This window comes from Stenella coeruleoalba, assembly GCF_951394435.1.
Source record: "Stenella coeruleoalba genome assembly, chromosome: 10".
In the NCBI taxonomy this organism is placed as follows: Eukaryota; Metazoa; Chordata; class Mammalia; order Artiodactyla; family Delphinidae; genus Stenella; species Stenella coeruleoalba.
The window spans coordinates 41,256,215-41,279,970 of NC_137156.1; the positions used below are offsets into that span (position 1 = coordinate 41,256,215).

The 23,756-nt window shown below is 59.3% G+C and overlaps 1 protein-coding gene across 3 annotated transcripts in view; it reads left to right on the forward strand.

The window, feature by feature from the left end:
• GRM4 (glutamate metabotropic receptor 4) overlaps positions 1-20,575 on the forward strand; it is a gene marked incomplete at its 3' end in the record, with an annotated part of 98,390 nt that extends 77,815 nt beyond the window's left edge. For 2 of the 3 annotated variants that reach the window (XM_079933774.1, XM_079933776.1), the window contains 5 exons: positions 4,329-4,529; positions 4,720-4,856; positions 6,371-7,306; positions 14,252-14,498; positions 20,526-20,575. In XM_079933774.1, coding sequence (XP_079789900.1) covers positions 4,329-4,529; positions 4,720-4,856; positions 6,371-7,306; positions 14,252-14,498; positions 20,526-20,575 — 1,571 coding nt within the window. Of the gene's footprint in view, positions 1-4,328; positions 4,578-4,719; positions 4,857-6,370; positions 7,307-14,251; positions 14,499-20,525 lie in introns of all 3 variants that reach the window. The other variant, XM_079933775.1, reaches the window with a different exon arrangement.
• Between the last annotated feature and the right edge of the window lie 3,181 nt (positions 20,576-23,756).

Consider the following 23,756-nt stretch of genomic DNA (forward strand, 5'->3'; position numbering starts at 1 on the left):
TCCCCAGGTGGGCAGGAACACCAGCTGGGAGCCAGGATTCCCTCAAGACTCTGGGTACCTTACTCGACCACCTGCAAATCTGTTACCTCCTCTGTGACGGGGGCCAGTCTGGCCTACGTCCCAGAGGCTCGGGGAAGAGGAAGCACCAGCCATGCTGCAGGGTTATTTGCTGAAGAGTCGAGGGTGTGCAGAGAGCTGCACTGGTTGTGGACACAGCTTCCGACGTTCAGCACAGCATGTCTGGACCTTGTTTGACTTGTGTTTGTGATCCCTTCCCCCTCCCCCAAAGGGAGCGCACTTAGGCTCTGTCATTGTTGCTTCCTGTGGGGCTCAGGGGAAGGGCCCTTGGAGTTTGAGGGGTGTGTGTGTGTGTGTGTGTGTGTGTGTGTGTGTGTAGGGGGTCACACTCAAGGCCCGCCGCTCCCTTTCAAATTAAGGCCTTTTGCAGGGCACCTCACTGCCCTGTTATCTCATTTGTAATTGGGGGCAGACTTGAGACAAAAGTCAAGGACGTGAAAGTGTGTTGGGAAGTCTCTAGAAGTCCATGGCTGGCACCATGACAACTCTGGGGTGGAGATCCCAAAGGCGCAGTGTTCAAGGGCCGCTGACAGCCCACAGCCCACAGGACCCCAAAGCCCTTCCCACGGGAGCCTCCCCAGGCAGAGGTGGGCTCCCCTGGTGAGGACCTCCTGTGGGGTCATCTGTATTCCAGTGCCGGTGCAGGTGGCTTCGTGACCCCAGTGAGAGCACGTGGTCCTGGACCTGAGTGGCCCAGGGATGGATGCTTCAGCTGGACCACTGAGGAGGGACCCCTGGGAAGATAGGGAGAGGAGGGGGCTGAGGGCAGCTCAGCCAGGGTCCCTTAGCCTTGTGTGTCCTTGGCCTTGGGATAGAGCTGCTGCTTCTCTGCAGTGGCTGCAGCCTCCCCCTCCATCCTGGTTAATAATTCAGTCTCTCATCCTGATGAAATGAGGGCATGGTGGGAGCTTTGGGAGCATGGAGCAGCGGGATACAGAGGGCAGGACCTGGGGGCTGGGGGTGATGGTGGGGTCTGGGGCTGGGGCCTTCCATGCAACCCTGCCCCAGGCCCCTCTGTCACCCTTCGGGGACAGGATTGTCCCTTGTGCTTCTCTCCTGGCTCTCAGAAGCTGGGATCAGTAGCCTTGAGTAAGAGAGCAGGCTGCTGAGGCTGGAGAACTTGCCTCTCCTGTCCATCCATCTCTGTCTGTGCCGTGGCCTAGAGAGAGCTTTGCCTGTTAGCAAAGCTCTGCTGTCCCAGGAGCTCCGAGGCAGGCAGGGCTTGGAACTCTTTGTGCCCTTGTGTTTAACAAACTTCTGCAGCACCTGGCAAGTACCAGGCCCCTCTGTATGACCCGTTGTGAATATAAACCCATTTATCCTCATAGGGACGCTATCCCGACCTATGAGGTAAGTACCATCATTATCCTCATTTTGCAGATGAGGAAACTGAAGCCCGATAGATGAGGTGGCAGGTCCAAGGTCACAGCTAGAGTACAGGGTAGAGCTGGGGTTTCAGCCCAGACAGTCTTGTGTGAATGAAGTGTAGTGGGTAGCCAGGGGCTTAGCTGACCCCTGGGAGAGCTAGGTGAGCCCCCTTGAAGACTACCCTGTCTCCAGCCCCAAGGCCACGCCGTAAAAGCTGTGGGCTCTCTCTGGACCCAGCAGTGCCCCCAGAGCCAACTGGGCATCTGCCCCTAAACTGTCCAGTCTGTGTACTGGGGACCTTTGATCTCTGACCCTGAGGTTGGGGTACTGGAGTCAGTTTCTGACCTTGGTCACAGAGTCTTGGTGGCCAAGACAAGGATATGAGATGAGCCATCAGCTCCGTGGGAGCCCTGGGCGGCAGGGCACAGTGACCATACATTGGCTGAAAACAGAGGAATCTAGGGGGTGATCTGTGGATCCCTGGGGCCTCAACCTGACCCCCCACATGACAGACATGGGACACCCAGGCCCATGGCCCATGGGGTGGGACACAGGTGCAGCCATTCACCCCGCTGGCCGCTGGGGAATTACTTCTGTAAGGTGCAGCACTGGCCCTCTAGCAGGGAGGCATGGGTGTGTGTGTGTGGTGTGTGTGTGTGTGTGTGTGTGTGTGTGTGTGTGTGTGTGTGTGTGTGTGTGTGTATGAGGGTAAATTTCATTGTCCTGGCCTTGAGGGAGGAGGCTGCAGGCCATGCTGTATGCAGGGGCTGTGGGAGGGGAAGCTGGGGTTCCCTAGCACTCTCCCTTCCTCTCCTCTGCCATCCTCCGGCCCCTGTGTCCTCACCTCAGAGCCCCTGCCCCATCCCGCCCCCCACTTTCCTGCCGTCCCCCTGCAGTCAGGCTCTTACAGTCTCTCAGGTGTAGTGTGGTACACAGGCTGGGAGCTGGAGCACCTGGTCAAATCCAGCTCTTTGTGGTCCTGGAATGCCAGTGAGCTTTTCTGTGCCTCAGTTTTTCCATCTCTATAATGGGGATAATTACTCACCTCATAGCACTGTTCTGAGTATTCAATGACTTAATGTATACATAAAGAGCTTAGAAGAGTGCCCGACACAGAGTGGATGCTCCATAGAAGTTAGCAGTCCTTGGGGCTTCCCTGGTGGCGCAGTGGTTGAGAGTCCGCCTGCCGATGCAGGGGACACGGGTTCGTGCCCCGGTCCGGGAAGATCCCACATGCCGCGGAGCGGCTAGGCCCGTGAGCCATGGCTGCTAAGCCTGCGCATCCGGAGCCTGTGCTCTGCAACGGGAGAGGCCACAATAGTGAGAGGCCCGCGTACCGCAAAAAAAAAAAAAAAGAATCCACCTGCCAATGCAGGGGACATGTGTTTGATCCCTGGTCTGGGAAGATCCCACATGCTGCGGAGAAACTAAGCCCGTGTGCCACAACTACTGAGCCTGTGAGCCACAACTACTGAGCCCACGTACCACAACTACTGAAGCCCATGTACCCTAGAGCCCATGCGCCACAACTGCTGAGCCCACACGCTGCAACTATTGAAGCCCACGCGCTCTAGCCCGCATGCTGCAACTACTGAGCCCACGTGCTGCAACTACCAAAGCCCACGTGCCTAGAGCCCGTGCTCTGCAGCAAGCGAAGCCACCACAGTGAGAAGCCTGTGCACCGCAATGAAGAGTAGCCTCTGCTTGCCACAACTAGAGAAAGCCCATGTGTAGCCACGAAGACCCAATGCAGCCAAAAATAAATTTAAAGTTAAAAAAAAAGTAAACAAGAGCAAGTTAAAAAAAAAAAAAAGAAGTTAGCAGTCCTTATTCTTCATCATCATTATTACCCAGGGCCCAGGCCAGGAGCTCCTCCTCCTCCAGAAAGCCTTCCTGGCCTGCTCTGGCCCCGGGACCTCTGTAGCCCACCTTAGAAACCCTCTATTCTGACCACTTAAACATAATAACAATGTGGCTTAGTCAGCTACTCTGTGCCACGTGTTTTCTGTTATCTCATCTCATTCAAGCCTCACAGCACTTCTGTGAGGCAGGATGATGATCTTTTTACCAAGAGGACATCGAGACCTCCGGCAGCCAAAGAGTTTGCACAGGGCCCAGAGCAGAGGGGTTGGGTGTGGCCAGAGCCCAGGGGGTGAGGATGGGAGGTCACAGTGCCCTAGGGAGCCACTGCTGTTTGCAGTGAGAAGGGGGTCAGTGGGGTGGGTTCCCCATTTTGCAAAGCTCACTCACTGTGGCTAATGGGGGGATGTCACTGACATGGGGGAGGAGTGGATGGGGATGATGGTGCCTTCTGGTGTCTGGGGCATCTGGAAGTCACTGAGGGCATCTGGTGTCCTGAATCTTGAGGGACCTGTGGCAGGTCTCTCACCCTCTCTGGGCCTCAGTTTCCCCACCCATACCCTGTGCTGGGGCTACCCATGGGTGAGCTGCTGTAGGGCACCACTGCCCTCATGGACAGTCACAGCTCCTGCCTGTGTGAGGGCCACCTGCTCCCGTGTTTGGTCCAGGCCAGGCTGGGGGAGGGCAGGCAAGCACCACGGCCGCAGGGAGACCCGCAGGCTCACTGCCCTCCAAGGGTGATGGGGACAAGGGAGGCTGCCCTGGCTGTTCTGGGGCCTCAGGGCACAGGGTCCAGCGTACGGTAGTGAGGGCAGCAGACCTCAGGACCATTCCCCGGGCCCTCCACAAGACCATCTCCTGGGGTGATGGAGCGAGCACTGGGCCAGGGGCCCGGAGACCTAGGTGTGCCCAGGTGGGCTCTCTGGGCCCCAGGGCACACCTAGGTCTGCTGTGGTTCCCACCATCCACCTGTGAGGATGGTGGGCCTCATGGGCGCCCCCACTCTGAATATTTCGTTGCAGGCCGTGAGCGCATTGGGCAGGACTCGGCGTACGAGCAGGAGGGGAAGGTGCAGTTTGTGATCGACGCCGTGTACGCCATGGGCCACGCGCTGCACGCCATGCACCGTGACCTGTGTCCGGGCCGCGTGGGGCTCTGCCCGCGCATGGACCCTGTGGACGGCACCCAGTTGCTCAAGTACATTCGCAGCGTCAATTTCTCAGGTGGGGGCACCACCCAACCCTGGGGAAGGGGTCCTGGGGCTCCATGGGGTGGGAGTATGCGGGGGTCTCTTCAGATGCTTCCAAGGGGTTCCATACAGAGGTGTCTCTGCCCTGGGCTCACGATCCTTCCTGACTCTGGGTGAAGGCTCAGCAAAGAAGCTGAGCGTGTGACCCCCACGGGCCCCCGCAGGCATCGCGGGGAACCCTGTGACCTTCAATGAGAACGGAGACGCACCTGGGCGCTATGACATCTACCAGTACCAGCTACGCAACGGCTCTGCCGAGTACAAGGTCATCGGCTCCTGGACTGACCACCTGCACCTCAGAGTAAGCACCTGGCGGGAGGGCAGCGAGGGGTCCCGGGGGGCTAAGCGGCAGGGAGAGGCCACCCCAACCCAGGGAGGGGAGGCCAAGGGGAGGCAGCCGCCGACTAGCCCTGCCCCCCGGGGTTTGCTGCTGCCAACTTGGGGCTTCCTTCCATGCCCCACCCTAGACCTCAGAGGGCCCTGAGCCCCCCAACCCTGAAACAGAAGAACAGGGTGGCTGGGCTTCTGCTGCCCTTCCTGCCCCTGCCCTTTCCCTTGGCCTGGGGTCTTCTTGCCTGCTGCCCCTTCGCAGGGCAAGAACTCTGGATAGATGAAGTCACGCTGGAGTTCAGGGGCTCAAAGTTTTGGGGGGGTTCGGGGGGGAGAGAGGTGAGGAAGGGGAGGGCTGTGTCTGGACAGAGGAGGACGACGTCTTAAGGCAAAGAGCACAGCCTGCTGTTCTCTAAGCATGAACTCTCCTAAGAGCCACTTTTTTTTTTTTTTTTTTTGCGGTACGCGGGCCTCTCACTGTTGTGGCCTCTCCCATTGCGGAGCACAGGCTCCGGATGCGCAGGCTCAGCGGCCATGGCTCACGGGCCCAGCCGCTCCGCGGCATGTGGGATCCTCCCAGACCGGGGCACGAACCCGTGTCCCCTGCGTCGGTGGGTGGACTCCCAACCACTGCACCACCAGGGGAGCCCAGAACCACTTATTTAGAACTGATGCTTTGAATACGGCTTCCAAGTGTAGTCAGGTTCCCTTTGCCCAGTGCCTGGAGCTCTATGGGGCTCTCGCTTACTTTCCAGAACTTTGTGACGCATTCAGTAGGGCGTTCCAGCTTCTATCGCCTCTTAGCTTGCAGCAGTTGTGTCTTCAGAGACATGTAACAGTGACTAGCACTCATTTAGAGCAAGATGCAAAGAAACGCTAACCTGTGGGCACACATTAGTGGTCCTGTGATTGAATCTTTATTCGTTGTTCTCTTCTGAACCCAAGTCCCTGTGCCGCCTGGAGGAGGCCCGGTGGGCTGAGCCATAGCACGTTTCTTCTTGAGGGTGCACAGGAGTCACCTGCGGGGTCTTGTTGAAACTCAGATTCTGTGTCAGGGGGTCTGGGGTGGACCAAAAATTTCCATTTCCAACAAGCTCCTGGGTGATGCTGATGTGGCCGGTCTGGGGACCACTTTGCATAGCAAGGCCTCATGGGGCTGGGAGTCAGGACTGCTGGGTCCTCTCCACTCTGCCGTGTGACCCTAGGTTGTCACTGCCGGTCTCTGGGCGTTTCTCCATACGACCCTTGGGAGCTTTGTATTCGAGCAGGATCCCCCGTGGTCAGCTGGGTCTGGATCCTGCCCCGGGGAGCTCATTTAAATGCAGCTGTTGGATTCAGCTGATCCTGGCAGGGCCTGGGCAGCTGGATTTTACCCATCTAACTAAAATCACTAACTAAGTGATTCAGATTGGTGCCACCAGTGGGGCGGTCCAGGGCACTTGGCAGCATGTCCTGAGGCCCTCTCCTCTGCACTGTTGTTGCCAGATAGAGCGGATGCACTGGCCAGGGAGCGGGCAGCAGCTGCCCCGCTCCATCTGCAGCCTGCCCTGTCAGCCGGGTGAGCGGAAGAAGACGGTGAAGGGCATGCCCTGCTGCTGGCACTGCGAGCCCTGCACGGGGTACCAGTACCAGGTGGACCGCTACACCTGCAAGACATGTCCCTACGACATGCGGCCCACAGAGAACCGCACGGGCTGCCAGCCCATCCCCATCATCAAGCTTGAGTGGGGCTCACCCTGGGCCGTGCTGCCCCTCTTCCTGGCTGTGGTGGGCATCGCGGCCACGCTCTTCGTGGTGGTCACCTTCGTGCGCTACAACGACACGCCCATCGTCAAGGCCTCGGGCCGCGAGCTGAGTTACGTGCTGCTGGCGGGCATCTTCCTGTGCTACGCCACCACCTTCCTCATGATCGCCGAGCCCGACCTGGGTACCTGCTCTCTGCGCCGGATCTTCCTGGGGCTCGGCATGAGCATCAGCTATGCGGCCCTGCTCACCAAGACCAACCGCATCTACCGCATCTTCGAGCAGGGCAAGCGGTCGGTCAGCGCCCCGCGCTTCATCAGCCCCGCCTCGCAGCTGGCCATAACCTTCAGCCTCATCTCCCTGCAGCTGCTGGGCATCTGCGTGTGGTTTGTAGTGGACCCCTCCCATTCGGTGGTGGACTTCCAGGACCAGCGGACGCTCGACCCCCGCTTCGCCAGGGGCGTGCTCAAGTGTGACATCTCGGACCTGTCGCTCATCTGCCTGCTGGGCTACAGCATGCTGCTCATGGTCACGTGCACCGTGTACGCCATCAAGACGCGCGGAGTGCCCGAGACCTTCAATGAGGCCAAGCCCATCGGCTTCACCATGTACACCACCTGCATCGTCTGGCTCGCCTTTATCCCCATCTTCTTTGGTACCTCGCAGTCGGCTGACAAGGTGAGTGGCAGGGGCTGGGGGTGGGTGAGGGCGGCAAGCAGGGGGCAGCCTCCTGGGGCTAGTTGGCCTCTCACCTTGCTCTGGAAGTGCCTTCGTTCCTGCCTCATTCTGTCTTCTCTCCGTCTCAGGTTTCTCTCCAGGTTCTGGGTTTCTCTCCTCTCTCTCTCCCTTTCTCTTCTCCTGCCTCCTCTCCCGTTTCTCTCCGCCCCCCACCACCTTCCGCTGCCTCATCTCTCTCCTTCCCGCTGCTTCCCACCCTCTCTCTACCCTCCGCCTCTCCTCTCTCCCTCTCCTCTCTCTTTCCCTATCTCTCCATCCCTGCCTCTCCCGCCCCACCTTTTCCCCCTCCCCATCTCCTTCCCACCTTCCTCTCTCCTCTCTGCCAGCCTGGGTTGCTGCCCCCGCTTTCATTCTTGTTTTTGGCTGTGCCACGTGTCTTGTGGGATCTTAGTTCCCTAACCAGGGATCAAACCCCGGGCCCTCGGCAGTGAGAGCATGGAGTCCTAACCACTGGACCGCCAGGGAATTCCCCATTCTTTTCTATACGCTCCCTTACCTCTCTCCCTACTCAGCCCATCTTCCTTTCTGTCCACTCCTCCTTTCTTCCTCCTCTCTCCACCCTCTTCTCTGCCCTTGCAGGATCCCCATGGGTCCCCGAGGTGGGTGATGTATTGGGCACTCGCTCCCTCTCTCCCTGGCCCCAAGCCACCCCAAAGGCCAGGTGGGGATACCTGGCAGCATCAGCTGAGGGTCCACCCTCCACTGGCTGGAGCTGCCGATGAGCTGCCTCTTGCTGGCTCTGTCAGGCCATCCTGCCAGCCTGGACTGAGGGTCTAGATACACCCCAAGGGCCCCGTGGACTCTGCCCACATCACTGCCCCAGTGCTGCCTGGGTGCTGGGGGGTTTTATCTTGAAGGATTGGGAGTCACTGAAGTCAGAGGCCAGAGATAGGGAGAATCAGAGGGACCGAGGACCCCAGCTCTGTGTCTGACTGTGGGATCCTGGGCAAGCCAGCTGGCCTCTCTGCTTCAGTTTCTTCATCAACAGATTGGGGCTATGACCCTTCCTCTGCAGGCCTTACAGGTGTTGTAACAATCACACAACATGAGGGGTGTAAAAGCCGTTTACCCACCGTAAGGAGGCTGGGGCTGGGGAGGAGGGTGGAGGGGACGAGGTCAAGGGGCAGACAGAGCACATGGTGTAGGACCCAGAGGCTGTGAGAAGGTTGGTGGCTTTTACCGGGAGTGAGAAGCGAGCCGCTGCGGGGTTCTGAGCAGGGAGGGATGCGTTGGGACATAGGTTTAAAAGGATCCCTCTGGCTGCTGGGTGGAGCCCTGCTGGAGGTGGTTGTAATGATCCCGAAGGGAGCTGCTGGCAGCAGGAGTAGTGAGGTGCGGGGGATTCCTGCTGTGTCAGGGGGTGGCGCTGGCTGGGTTTCCGATGGAGTGCATGTGGGATGAGAGGCGCAGGGGGGAGTCAGGATGACTCCACAGTCGTTGGTGTGAGCGATGGGAAGGAAAGAGTGTCTGCACTGGGGTGGGGGGTTGCGGGGCGGGGTAGAGACGGCAGCGGAGCCTATAGGGGGCGGAGATCCGGAAGTCCTCTGGAGGTGCTGAGTTTGGGATGCCCGTGAGACGTCCAAGGGCAGCTGTTGAGTCAGCGGTTGACTATGTGGGTCTGGGGTTCAGGGACGAGGGCTGGCTTAGATCTGTACCTGGGGGAGTCGCCATCCTGTGGGCAGCACTTAGAGTGAGCCTGGGTGTGAGCTCCAATAGAGATGCCTGGCCTCAGTGAGGCGGCCGTCAAAGCACCCACGAGGGCTGCTTGTCTTGGGTTAGGCACTTCACCTGTGGTCAGCAGACACCACAACAGTGGGCTCGGGTGGATTCACCATCCCTGCTTACAGATGAGCACGGGGAGGCACAGAGAGGTGAAGTGACTTGTCTAAGGTCACACAGCCAGTAGGTCGCACGGCTGGACTACTTGAACCTACTCTGTCTAACTCAGGAGCCCCTCCCAAGCCCACACCACTCCCTGCAGCTCTGGGGCGCCTCTCCCCCTGGGCCTTCCTTGGTAGGTGCCCACCCCTTCTCCAGCAGCTCCTCAAGTGCAGGAGCTGCGCCCTCCACCCCAAATCCCTTGGGTCTGGTGCAGAGAGGCCTGTGGCCTGTCTTCCAGTGGTGACCCAGCAGGCTGGGGGTTCTGAGAAGCAGACCTTGAGGCTGGCAGTGAGCGCCCCGAGGTCTGAGACCAGACCTGGCTCCAGGCCACCCTGCACACTTGAGCCAAAGCCACTGCCACTGAGGAACAGCTCGGACAGTGGGCTGGGTCTCCACCCCCAGCAGGCCAGCGAGAGGGCTTCCCCGTTGAGGGCAGGTGCAGGCAGAGGCCCGCACGCCCCGCAGTGCCCAGGGGGCCCATGGAGCCATCAGGGGAGGCCGCCCACGCCCCAAGAAGCTGGCAGCTTGAGACATTACCCTCAACAATCCCAGGAGGCCCCTTCCCTCGCCTCCTCAGGGTGTAAAGGTGCACAGCCAGGTGGCCGACAGCATGGTGGTTCAGGCCCTTGCTCTGCCTTCCCATAACTTCCCCTGGCTGCCTGCCAGCACGCTGCTCCCAGTACGGTCCCTGTCATCCTGGTACCAGACCCTCCCACCGCCAGGCGCTGGGGCCCAGCCCCCCTCTCGGCACCCTCCCCCCATCTCTCCAGGCCACCCCACCTGCCTCTGATTTCTCCCTTTTTAGGAGGCTCCTCTCAGTACAGATTATGAAAAGGAGCCTCTGAGATGATCTCCTCTGAGGCCCAGAGAGGGCGAGGGACCTGCCCAGGGTCGCAAAGCAGGCTGGCCCACACCAGCATATGGTCCTGAGACCCAGCTCTGCCCCTGGTGGCATCAACATGGGATACGCCCCCTCCTTCTCTGGGCTTCTGAATGAGGCGAGGGTGGGGAGGGGAGCTCTGAAGTCCCTCCAGTTCAGACCACCAGGCTTCTTAGAGGCTCAGGCAACCCTGGGGCTCTATCTGTGCTGTGTCATATCTGAGCTACAAACAGCCCCAGTGACTGCCGGGTCCTGGGTGCTAGTGTGTGTGTGTGTGTGTGTGTGTGTGTGTGTGTGTAGGTGGAGTGGGGCTACTATGGGGGGTTGTGTTATGGGTACAGAAGTGTGTGTGTAGAGGATGTGTGTGTGCCTTTCTGTGCACATTGAGCAGTGGATGGACAGTGTGTGTGTGTGTGTGTGTGTGTGTGTGTGTGTGCAGATTGAGTGGGGATGGACAGGTGTGCACTGAGGGGTCATGGCTGCTAGGATGTGTTTGGGTGTGCAGATTAAGTGTGCGTGCTCAGCAGTGTATGTGCAGATGTTTGAGTGTAGGTGTGTGTGTGCACAGGTGTATGTGTGTGTTCAAGTATGTGTGCAGGTGTGTTGAGGGCCTCTGTGTGTGTGCACACGTGTGTGTACCCAGGTACATGAAGGGGTGTGTGTGTGAGAGAGCCCAGGTGTATCTGAGTCAGGTAGGAGTGTGCGGCTGTGAGTTCAGGTGTGTGTGTGTGAATGCAGAGGCGCATGGGTACATAAGTGTGGATGTGTGAGGATCTATGCGTGCCCTGGTGTGTGCGCACACGTACTTGCAACCCCGCCTGTCCCTCAGGCTGCAGGTGGTGCCCGAGCGAAGCTGTCCATGTTGCTCTGGCGAGCAGGTGACCGGATCTCCCACGTTGGCCCGGATTTCCAGGGCTCACCTGCGTAGCCGCGTGCCGTTACCCTGCGCTGACTGGGGCATCGTCTCTCCGCCGGTTGGGGTAACTGCTCAGCCAGGCTGGGGCGGGCCGTGGCCTCAGAGGCCGGCCGGGTTGTGGGGAAGGTCATTTGTCTGGTTTGTTAGACTGAGGATCTCAGGACCCACCAGGGTCAGCCTGGGCAGAAACACGAAGCAGGCGGACTCCTCCGTGCCCCCCACCAGACCGAGCACAAAACAGGAACTTCATTGTCCACCTCCACAGCAGCTCCTTTCTTTGCCTTTTGCCCCACCCCAGGTGACCTCTGTCCTCTTCCATCAAGCCCAGCTCTGACAACCTGCTTCACTCTGGGGAGCAGTGACTCGTGAGGCTAAGGCAGGATTCCTTGCAGAGGACGGAGTGTAGCAAGGGCCTGACCAAAGTCCAAGAGGGGAGCAGGCAGGGTGGCAGTTCAGGCTGGAGGATGGGTGGTTGGGAGAGAAGGTGAAATCACATCCTGGAAGCCGCCTCTTACTCTGCATCCGTGCGAGACCTGCATCTGCGCCTGGGCCCCATCCCCGTAGGCTAGAGGTTTCAGAGGACCGCTGCTTCTCTGACAGGGTTAACACACTACCACCTCCTGGTGATGACATGCACCTTCACCCCAGGGGGCCCAGAACAATGCTGGAGCCAGTGGTGGGGTGAGAACTCCAGACCCTGGGGCAAGGAGAGGGGCTGGGGGTGCGCAGCCCCACTTCTGTGCACAGGGCCAGCCGCCCCCAGCCTGGGCATGGCTAGAGGAGCCCCCAGGGCCCATGCTGGTGGGGAGGGGACCCCGCTGGGGGGGGCAGCTTTGTCCAAGTTTGATCTCTTTACCCCCCTCCTTGTATTTTGTGTGCAGAAAGGCTCCTAGGCTGAAAAACAGATTAGAACAGAGCCCCGAGGCCTGTGCTCGGGGCTGGCTCCATGGTTTTCAGGGTCAGGAGCCAAATGAAAACGAAGGCCCCTTGTTCAAAAATTATTCAGGATTCAAGCTGGCGGCCGCAAGGTGTTAAACCGAGCGTGCGTGCCCACGGAGCGGACTCTGCCTATATTGGTGGAGGGGGTTCAGCATCCCTCAGTGAGTCAGGGCAGAGTGAAATCTGGAACCCAGCCCCCTGACCCCCATATAGGGCTGTGTCCACTGCAGGCCTCGCTCTGCCCAGAGAGGGTACTTGACCCCTGTCCCACCATCCCCATATTGGCCCAACCATACCTCCTTCCCATCAACAAGTTGGGGGCAAAAGACCTAAGATGGATATCTGCCCTGAAAATACACCCTTATACTCAAGAACCCCCAGTGCAAAAGGAGAGACACCCCTGCCCTCAGGAAACCCCCAGTCTAATGAGGGAGACACATTTGTCCCCACGGGACCCCCAGTCCATAGTGAAGACCCAGATAACAAGCCCGTCCTTGCTTAGCCCAGATTTCCACTGTCTTCTCCAAGGGCCTGTTATGATATCCTGGAGACTGTCCCCCTTCACTCCTTCCTCCCTGACCCGCCGTGCCATCCAGGGGGTGGGAGAGGTGGCCAGCACCCTCCTACTGGCTTGTCATGACCCCTCGCGGTCCACATGCCGGGCGGCAGCACTGTGCCTGTTGGTGAGAGTGTGGGTTGCGTGTGAGGACAGAGGGGTGTGTGCTCACTAGGAAACAAGCTCTCATTTCCCCAGGCCTGTGACATTTTCTGAATGGTGGCAAGTGAAACAGCCTCTCTACACGCCCAGCCTCCTTCCCCCACACCCTGCTCTGGTGCCCTGTAAGTTTCATGTGGCCTCACAGTCTGCACTTGGGTAGCCTCATGGTTTGGGTGAGGTAGGTGCTATTATCCCATTGCGCTGTTGAGAAAACTGAGGGCCGGAGAGGGGATGAGACTTCCTCAGTGTCACACACCTCTCTCCTCTCAGACCCTAGAGCTTCTCCAGCCCCTCTCCCAAAGGAGACCCGGGGAAGGGTGGCTGGGATGAAGGCCTTCAGATCCAGGTCATGAGGTATTTATGAGAGGGGCGAGAGATGGGGAGGAATGTGAGAATGGGAGGACCTGGCCCCTCCTTTCGGGAGACTTCCAGATGAGCTCAGGGCTCCTGTGACCTCAGGAGGCAAGTCCAGACCTCGGTCCCCCACTTCTGGGCTGGGTGCAGGGAGTGAAGGCTATCATGGGGGATTGGCTAGAGCTGAGAGTCAGGGAGAGCTTCCTGGAGGAGTGGTACATTAGCCAGGCCCCAGGGGAGGGGCCCAGGCCCGGAAACGGCAGATCTGGGGGCAGAGCATTTCCTGCTTTCCCATACCCAGACCTGGGGGCCACAGCCTGGGCTTCCCCTGGCCCCACCCTGGCTGAGGGGGCCAGAGGGGCAGCTGAGGCCTGGAGGACCCAGAGGGAGGGAGGAGGTGGGGAGGGCATCCCAGGCGAGGGTGGTGGGAATTGTCGGGCCCTGCCTGGAAGGCCCCACTATTGAAGAATGGATTACCCGACACCCAGATTAATGGACTTTCATTTTGCTAAACATCTGTCAACGTTAGTGCTGGTGCGTGAGCGTGAAATGAGCTTTGACTGGGCTGCCGTCAGTGGATCACGGTCAGGCCACAGCTCCTGTGCCAGCGGCCTGCTCTGCACAGGGTGGCATGTGGGGGGGCAGTCACTGAATGGGGGGCCTGGCCAAGGGGCTGTGCCACGGCCACTGGGAGTTACTACAAGGCACCGGCCCATGTTTATCTCACTCCTCGCCCTGTGCAGGGGGCGCTTCCCCCAAGGAGGGTCAGCTGTCCCCTGAGGGCCCCTCCCCAGGGGCCTCTACCCAATAGCACATAACAGTGGTGAACACTTCTGTGCACTGGCCATGTGCCAAATATTATTTTACATGTTTTTGCCATTTATTAAGTCATTTCAAACTCACAACAGCCCTATGAGGAAAGGGCTAGAATTATCATGCCCATATTATACCCGAGGAAACTGAGGCCCAAGGATGTGACTTGTCCCAGACCACACAGTGACAGTGGTGAGCCGGGCTGAATCCAGGGGTTCTGGTCTAAAGTCCCAGCTCTATACCACAACTCCTTTCTGCCAGCGGGACACAGGGCGGTCCCCGGGTTTGTACCCAACTGTGTCTGTCTAGGGCGTGGGCTTCAGACAGGGCCCCCGAGAGGCCGGGGCGGAGCCCGCCCTGACACCGCCCCCGGCCCGCCCCCAGCTGTACATCCAGACGACGACGCTGACGGTCTCGGTGAGTCTGAGCGCCTCGGTGTCCCTGGGGATGCTCTACATGCCCAAGGTCTACATCATCCTCTTCCACCCGGAGCAGAACGTGCCCAAGCGCAAGCGCAGCCTCAAAGCCGTCGTCACCGCCGCCACCATGTCCAACAAGTTCACGCAGAAGGGCAGCTTCCGGCCCAACGGCGAGGCCAAGTCCGAGCTCTGCGAGAACCTGGAAGCTCCAGGTGAGTGCCTGGCCCCGCTCCTCTCCCCCTGAGCCCGCCCAGGCCCCGTCCCCTTCCTGGAGAAGGTCAGCCCCCCCCCAAGTCTGGACCAATGAGGGCACTGGGAGAGCCCTGAGGCCGCGGGTGAGCCGTCCCCACCCAGAGGCGAGGCTTGAGGCTCTAGCTTGGCCCCCTCTGCCCCACTCTGTCTGGGTAGTGGGGTCTCTCCAGGTCCCGCTCCACACACCCCCGCTCGCTCTAGCCTCTCCTTTCCAGGGATCCCTGCCTACCTAGGGAGAGGCGGGGGGGGGGGGGGGCGGGGGGGTGGGGGGGCCCTCGGTTCAGGCACAGTGACCTGAGACTTCGGGATTTCTCTGCCCTGGAGTCCGCATCTGGGCCTGTGCCCTTTCAGTCTCCCTGGGGAAGGGATCGTCTGGAGGGCCACTGCTCTGGGGCCCTTTGGTAACCTGGGAGCTGTGGCCCTGGTGCCAGAGCAGTTGAAACCCCTCGGCTGGCTTTGCCCAGCCGCCCCCTGGCAGGGCCCTGAGAGATGGGGACTCAGGATACGGGCCCTGGGATGGGTAAGTAAGGGCTGGGGCCGGGAGGAGGGCCCGCAGAGCTGTGGTTCTCAGGGGGGTGTCCAAGGAGACCTCAGCTGTAGAGGGTTGTGCTTTGAGAGGGTTGGGGGAGGATGTGGGACCCTTAGCATCTGAGGGGCAGACCCAAAGCCTGTGCAGGACTTGGTCCCTCAGTGGTGGAGGGATATGTACAGGAGGGAGCAGGGCCACCATCTTTGCTTACCTTCCTGTGCCCCCTGGAGCCAGCCCACAGTGTGACGAGAAGGGACAGAGAGGAGAGAGGGGCAGGGCATGTGAGGGGCAGGTTAGGCCTTGGGAGACCAGTAACGGTGGTGACCATTTCTTGAACCCCAACTGTGGGCCACACCTGCCAGGAACCAGTTTTCATTTTCACAGCAACCTTGAAAGCAGTGATTTTTAATTTTTTGCTGCTACAGGTGAGGAAAGGGAGGCTCAGAAAAATGAGGGACTCACCCAGGCCACACAGCAGCAGGTGGTATCCCCGCTGCCTCTGAGCAGAGACCGAGGCCTCCAGCCTCCATGGGCCTCTGGTTGCTCCCAGGTGGACAGGGTTGAGGGGTTGCTATGGTCACCCTGCCCCACTGCACACCTGACTCCCTCCCTGGACACCCTGTAAGTGTCCAAATGGTTAACATGGCAGCTCCTGCTGCCTCCCCGCTCTCTGATAGTCTTGGGGGGCTTCCGTTGGTGGGGGAGGAGGAGAAGAGCCCCTCTCCCCAGGAGAGTTTCAGATCCTGGTGGCACCTGGGGTTAGCACTCTGCTTTCTCCCTCTAGTACTGGGGGAAAGGCCAGAAGTGGACATTGTTGGTGGCAGCAGGAGGGACATTGGTGAACATAGGCTCCAGAGAGGAGCCCCTTTGTCACCCACCAAGAGATCAGGAGAAACAGGAGACCTCCCCTCGCAGGTGTGTTTGGACTGGGACAGCCCCTCTTACAGGCTCCCCGCGCTGGGGCTCTGGGTGAAGCATCTTCCATTCTCAACATCATTCCCACGTGTAGAAGGAATATCAGCCGTGCAAAGGAGGAAAGTAGCTTCCCACATCCAAGCAGGATTTTTCACTTCCCAGAGCTCCCTCCCCTGTGAGTGATCTTCACAGCAGTCCTGTGAGGCCCAGATTGGGCTGGATCCCCAGCTGAGGCCCAGAGAGGGTGAGTGACTCTCCTGAAGTCACATAGCAAGGTGGTGACTGGCTGGCCCCACCCAGTGTCTTTCCCTTGACCCTGACTTCATATGGCCTCCCTCTCTCTCTGTGCTGAGCAGTGTACCTGGCTTCCAGCACCACCACCCCCCCTTTGATGGACACCCCTGATGACTCTGTTGGCCACACCCTCCACCAGATGACATCTGGTTCTCTCCAGTCCTGCTCTTCCTCCCAGAGCACCAGCTTCCCTGTACCTACAGCCTGGGGCTCCCTTCAGATGCCAGGTGGGCCCTCTACTTGCGACGGGAAGGGACAGTGTCTTTGTGGGCCTCCCCATCTCTGGCCTTTCTCGTCCACGCAGATGTGCAGAAACCCCCACTGCCGCCCCTGACCAGGCCCTTCTGTCCTAGGCACGGACCCCTCGCCACTCCCTGCCCCAAGCTCCTGACTTAGATTTCCTCCTTCCCACGGAGACTGGCCCTTGCTGGGTCCCATCCCTCGAGGCCCTACTCTGCTCCAGGGCTCATGAGACTGAGTGGGACATCAGCCCTCTGGAGACCATGGGTATCTAACAGGAGATACCACCCTGACCCCAGAGGGTGGCCCTCATGGTGCTGTGACAGGCCAGAGGGTACCACAGGGACAGGGCTGTCACAGAGAGTGCTGATGTCGCCTCACTGACACTGTTGCCTCTGCCTCTGCTCAGACTGGTCACCTGGGGACAGGGGACAAGGAGGGGTGTGCAGGCGAGGGGAGACCCAGCCTTCCCAGCACCTGCTTCCTGTGAGGGAAGGGTGAGAGCTGCCCCTCCCCATGGCCCCCTGCACTGAGGACCAGAGGCCAGTGCCCCTTGCCCCCACCGTCTCAGCTCGGTGACAACAGGGGCCGTGGATGCGCTGGGCAGGAGCTGGGTGATTAATTCTGGGAACAGCCAGATGGAGGGGGTGTGAGCGGGAGGTGCAGGGAGGTGTCACTCCCGTGGAGCAGGGACATTTTTCACTCTGTCCCTGGCAGGCCACGTATCTTTAAACAAACAACAGAATAAATAATTCAGGGACGCGATTGCAGGCAGATTAGGCAAGGAAACATGGGGCCGACAAATGGGGGCTGACAGCTCGTGCCTGCCGCTGCCCAGCTAATTGTTATCTGAGGCGGCGGGGACTGAAAGCCAGCAGCCAGGGCCTGTCGTCGGTGAGGGATGGATTGGGGCCCTCTGCCGACACCCTCCCCCCTCCCCGCATGCTGAGGCTGCCCCTGGGGTGTCGCTGTCCCCATCCTGTCCTCATCACTGGTTATTCAGCCCTGCCCCTTCGCCTACCATTCTGCAGGGCTTAGAGAGTATTTCTAGCCATGCCGCGGCTGAGAGCAGCTAAGGGTTTACGATCACCCCATCTTACATGAGCGAGCTGAGGCTCCGAGAGGTTCAATTTGTTAGAAACGCCGCGTGGCAGGTGCTGAGATCCCCTACGCCAGTGAGGGCAGGGCTGGACCTCAAGTGCCCTGACTCTTGGCCAGAACTCTTCCTTCTGAGCCTCACAGCTCCTGGGGGCCCCAGGCAGAATCATTGCTCCCATTTTCCAGACGGTCAGACTGAGGCTCTGCTGAAGGACTCTGGGGCTCCTCGCTTATAGCTGAGGGCCCAGTGTGCTTCTAGGTTCTGAAACCTACAGCTTGGGTTTTTTAGAGGAGGCAGCTCTGGCGTTTCAGGGAGAAGAGGGGCCCAGCTGTCCCTCACCTCCCCGCCACTTTCTCTCGTCCCTAGCGCTCTCGGTGCCGCTACGGCCACCCTCAGGCTCCCGTTTCCCTGCAGTCAGTGGAGATTTTGCCGCTGCTGCTGCTGAGGTTTTCCTTCACCTCTGAGCCAGGAGCTGCTGACAGGTTTACAGGTTTAGAAACTCAATAATTATCAGTTCACCCAAGGGGTGATGGAGCCCTGGGGAATTGATTCTCACCAGCCTGGCCTGCGGGCCCGTGATTCAGAGCCAGCTGCCGGCTCTTTTGCTGGTGGTGCAGGAGAGAGTGGGGTGGAGAGGTGGGGGTGGCCAAAGCCCCACAGGAAAAGAAGTCTAGGCACAAAGGACTACTCCCCTCCTGCTACTGGCAGGGAGACCACAGCCTCGCAGGGCAGGGGAGGAGCTGCTTGAAGTCACAGAGGGAGGCTGAGGCCCTGGTCTCCCACCTTCCGCCTCCTTTTCAGCACCTTCTGCCACCCCCAGGTCCCAGCCTCCTGTCGCTCAGCTCTCTTCCCCTGGTGCCCCCCAGCCCAGGCCCCTCCTTAATGGTGCCCGGTCTGTGCTCCTTCTCCCCTCTTGGTCCTCCAGCATCCTGGAGGCACCTGGGCCATTTTAGAAATGAAGGTGGGCATTCTTCACAAACTGTAAGGCGCTGTGCTGTGTCCTTAATGTTGTCTTGTGTGTCGTGGGCACCATTTCCTTCCAGTAGCACCTGTCCAGATGGCACCTAAAATGTGAAACTTCCCTGCCCAGTGACTGTTCATCTTCCGCTTGAATATTTCTGCTGACAGGGAACATTTCAGCTCACCTACCGCACAGAGCGACCCACTCCACTCTCAGCTCAGGCCAGGAGAGAGTTCTTCCTTTAGCTGAGCTGCACTCTGACCCTCATGCCTCCGCACTGGTCCCATGGTGTCCCCTCTGCTCACCCCACCCCGGCAACTTTGCTTCTTCCCACAATCGGGGGACCCTCTGAGAGGGTGACACAGCAGTCCTACCTGTATGAGTGGGCTTCTAGTTACACTGGTGTGACAAAGAGGCCCCAGGACAGAGTGGCTCAAATCAGACAGATGTTTGTTTCTTTCTGATAGCGTAGTGCATGGGGGATGGGCAGGTGCAGGGACCCGGGTTCCTTCCATTTTGTCATTTCATCAGCTCCGAGAGGGTTGTCCTCATCATCGTGGCCGAGGCTGGTTGACCTCATATGTCTGTTCTGGCCCTGGAAGGGAAAAGAGAGGAAGTACAGGGGAAACAGTCTATTTTAATCAGATGACATGGGAGCTGCACACAGCCCTTGACACTTGTCACTAACAGGAATGTAGTCACACAGGGGCACGTGGGGCTGCAAGGGAGTCTGGGAAATGCGGTCCTTAACTTGGCAGTGAAAAATGGGGAAAGGGGGTTGGGGGTGTTCAGCGTGCAGCCCACCACACTGCTCCCCTCCGTGTCACCTTCTCCAGGCAGACACCCCTGGCTGCACCTGGCAGATGTACCCTCTTTTCTGAGCTGTCAGGATCCTGATGGAGTCAAGGCAGTTTTATGGCCAAGGGCACCAGGGCTTTCCCCCGTCTAGTCTTCTCTCTCAGCACCAGCAGACTAGCCTCAGTTACTCTCACTGAGCTGCCCCCAGGCCACAGAGGGAGACCCTGAACCCTGGCAGGACAGGACAAAAACCAGGACCTGGCTGGACTCCTCACCCCTCTGGCCTCAGCTCCTCAATTGTTAAATGGGGGTGCTGCTTATCTGGCCTCCTTGCAAGGCTGCCGTGAGGCGTGAACCCCGGCGGGGTGGAGGTGGGGGCACTCGTGCTGCCCAGGGGAGCTGACGTTGTCACCTGGCTGTGGTGGGGAAGGGAGACACCCAGAGAGGCAACCCTGGTCCCAGTGGGGATGAGCAGGGGCCAGGGTGTTGGGTGCAGATAAGAGAGGCTCAAGACTGAGGCGAGTCAGGACACCCAGAAATGGGAAACGTGGCTGCACGGAGGCCTGAGGGGCCCTGGAGGACTTCCGTTTCCCTTGGGCATGGGGAGAGGGCCGAATCAGTCATACGCCTCAGTTTCTAGCCTCGCAAGACCCCTCTCTGCTTCCATTATTTATCTCCTCTGTCCCTATTTTCCACTCACTTCCGCTAGGCTGCCATCTACGTATATTCTTCACACGTGCTCTTCCAGAGTGTGTGTTGAACTTCTGAAAAACTCCCCCTTGATTATACTTGAAGACCGTATATCACAAATAAAAACGATTCTTTTAAAGTGTGGTGGAGTCAGGGACTCTGTGGGGTGTGACACTCACAGAGGGTTGGGGTCGGGAGGCAGTGCTCCTAGAGGGAAGGGCCCTCCCGGCCAGCAGCCCAGGTGTGGGTGTGGGTGGGATGAGTCTGGGGGAAGCGATGGGAGGGGCGGGGTGGGACCCTGCTCCGGTCTGGCGATGGGTAGGTGGGCAAGCTGCGGGCCATGGGGATGCACACAGTTCAGGGGTCCGAACTTGATGCGTGGGCAGGGCCACACCCCTGTGGAAGGGGCGTTGGAAGAAGACAGTTCCTGACTCCTTCTCCCCCCGTCTCTCTCCTTCCAGCGCTGGCCACCAAACAGACCTACGTCGCCTACACCAACCATGCAATCTAGCTAGGCCACCGGAGCTGCACAGGAGGAGCAGAACAGACCCTTGTGGATGGTGCATCGGGCCAGGGCCCCCCACCGCTGCAGGGGGGCCCAGCTGATGTCCTAACTGCCCGTGGGCACCCACGGACGTGGCTTGGTGCTGAAGATAGCACAGCCCCCAGCGGTCACTGTTGGGCTGCCTGGGCAAGCTGGGCTGGTGACAGGAGGAGGATGAGGGGCCGGGGAAGCTTCAGGCCACCCCAAGACCCTGTGTCCTGGACCAAAGCCCCTCCCAGCCCCAAACCACAGGAGGCCCCCCGCCGCGCTGGTTTTCTCTCTCCCTCGTCTCTCTCCATCCTATTGGTGACCTTCTCAGTCTGTCTCCATCACTGTCTTTATTTTCTCTTCTCTCTTTGTATCACCTGTTCTCTCTGTGTCTGTCTTCTTTTTCTGTATCTTCTTTCTTTCTGTCTCTGCCTTTTCTCTGCCGTCTCCAGCTTTCTCCTGTCTTTTCTCTTGTGCTCCACCCGGGTCTCTCCTCTTGTGCATTTTTGTTTCCTGTCCTCAGCCCCCTCCTCACCTTCATTTACATCCAACCTTTGTTCTCTCTCCCTGCCATCTTTTCCTAATTCACCAAATCTCACATGTCACAAAAGAGAAAAAAGGAAAAAAAAAAAATCAAAACACAAAAAAGCCAAAACTAAAACAAATCTCGAGTGTCTTGCAAAGTGCTGCGTCCTCCTGGTGGCCTCTGTGTGTGTCCCTATGGCCCGCAGCTTGCCCACCTACCCCCGCCCGTCTGCCACGTGTCCTGCCCGCCTGCCCTTCCTGCCGATGACACGGAGTTCAGTGCCTGGGTGTTTGGTGATGGTTATTGATGACAATGTGTAGCGCATGATTGTTTTTATACCAAGAACATTTCTAATAAAAGTAAACACATGGTTTTGCACCCTGGCTCCACATCCACTGAGGGTCCTGCGGTGCGACCCCCGGCTCAGCCTAAAGCTGGAGAGCCTGGAGTTAGCGGGAAGGAGGAAATGGCTGATAGGGACGTAGGGCTTGGGGGCAGTGGAGGCTGCTCCCTGGGCTGGCATCGGGTGGGGTCTTGGAGAGTCCTTGGGCAGGGAGGGGCCAGGACACTGTGGGGGGTTCCAGAAATCAGCCCCTGGTACTCCCCTAAGTAAGGGGGATGTTCTGTCCCTGTCCTCTGTCCTGCAGCCCCTAAGGAGGGTACCATTTCTGCCCTGCCTCTCCTCTGGCTCACATCCCTCATGCCTGAGCCCCACCCCCCCATCCCATAACCTGAGCCGCTCCTCCCCTTCCAGCCAGGAAACTCACCTCTTGAGAAATCGCCTTCCGGGGCTGCCAGCATCCACAGCCCTCCCCTCCTGCCTGTCCTGTCTTCAGGTCACAGGTGCTGGGATGATGTGTGACTGTCTTGGTGATGAGTGTGTGGTACGTGGCCAGGTGGGCCAGGTGCACGGCACAGGTGTGTGTGTGTGTGTGTGTCTTCCCCCAGCCCTTCGCGTGTCTGTTTTATCTGTGTGTGTGTGTGCTCCTGCACCTCCATATTCGAGCTTGTTTGTCTTGTGGGACCGTCTGTCTGTTCAGGCGCACGTGGATGTGAGTCCACATCACACCCATGTCGTGAGGATGCCTGTCCTGGGCAAGTGTGAGAGCGCGTTCACAGCAGCTGGCTTCCGTGGCAGATTGGGAGATAGGGAGCGAGAGCCGCTCAGGGGCTGGGCCCTGCCAGGGGTAAATTATAGAGCCAGTAACACAATGAGACCACAGGCAGCAGCTAGAGCCCGGGCTGCCTGTGCCGCCCCTTCCTGCTGCACCCCCAGGCCTGTACCCCCTTCCACCTCCTCCGCTAACTGACAGGGGGGCGGGGCTTGGAGGGACCCGGTGGGGCAGGAGGGGACTAGGTGTGGGCGTGTGTGAGAGGTGAGGTTGGGGCATTCAGTCACGCCACGTGTTAGTGCCCCTCTGTCAGCCCATCTACTCCTGGGGGGGGGGCTGCACTTGGGGGTCCGTTCTTCCCGAGGGTCTGTGTGACACACACTGCGCTTTTGTGCAGTGCCTACTGTATGCTCAGTAAATATGTGTGTAAGGGAAGGGGCAGCGAAGGCGGTGTCACGCTGATCATCTTGCTTTCGAAGAATGGTCCCTGAGACTGCCACCTGGCATAGACTCTACCCAGTGCCCCAGGGTAATCAGGCAAAACTAGGGTGTCAGTCCAAGAGCGTCCTCCAGAAGCTTCCAGGGCAGTATATGTGGGGGTGGGGTGGGGAGAAGCTGGATGTAGAAGTGGAGTGGGGCCTCTGACAGCACCCCCGGCCTGGGCACCTTGTTCCCTCTCTGGTCCATGTCCCTCTACAGTGATCGCCATACTGGGGCCCAAGTCTAGACTGAGGGTCTGGCCTGGAACTCAAGGGTTTGACGCTCAGCCCAGGACTTTCCCATGTCCTCCACATCTGTGGAGCCCCCTTCTAGGTTCCAGGGAGAATCACCTTCCTTCCAAGGCGGTGCTGCCCCCTCTGCTCCCCTCCCTTCAAGGCCTCCTAGGGGGAGGAGGAGGCTGAGGGTCAGGCCAGGGTGGGCTCTCGGTGGGGCTTAGGCCCCTCGGGCATCCCTGAGACTTGGCCTAGTCCAGCCTGCCTGGGGCTCTGAGAAGGGGCAGGTGGGAGGGGGCGCATCCGGGCCCTGCCCTCAGGAGGCCACCAGTTGGATGGGGGAGACAGCCCTCAGGGAGCCAAACAGCCCAGAAATGCTGATGGTCCCAAAGAAACATAATTATGGGAATGAGTGGGTTAAGCGGGGAGGGCTCGGGTGGGGTGTGAATGCTGAGCCACTGGGTCTGGTACAGAGGAGAGGCGTGCAGGCTCCGTGGTCCAGAGCTGGAGAGGAGGGACAAGTCCCCAGCAGGACTTGTGGAAGTCAGGCCTGCAGCAGCAGTGTGGGACGGAAGACATCCAGGCCCGTGAGGCCAGGGCTGGGATTCCACAGGTGGGCCCAGGTGGGGCCTGCCCGGATGCACACGGTGGGGAAGACCTTCCCGGGCTAGTTGGCTGCCCCTCTTTGCTCTCCATCCCATATTCTTTTTTTTTTTTTTTTTTTTTTTGTGGTACGCAGACCTCTCGCTGTTGTGGCCTCTCCCGTTGCGGAGCACAGGCTCCGGACGCGCAGGCTCAGCGGCCATGGC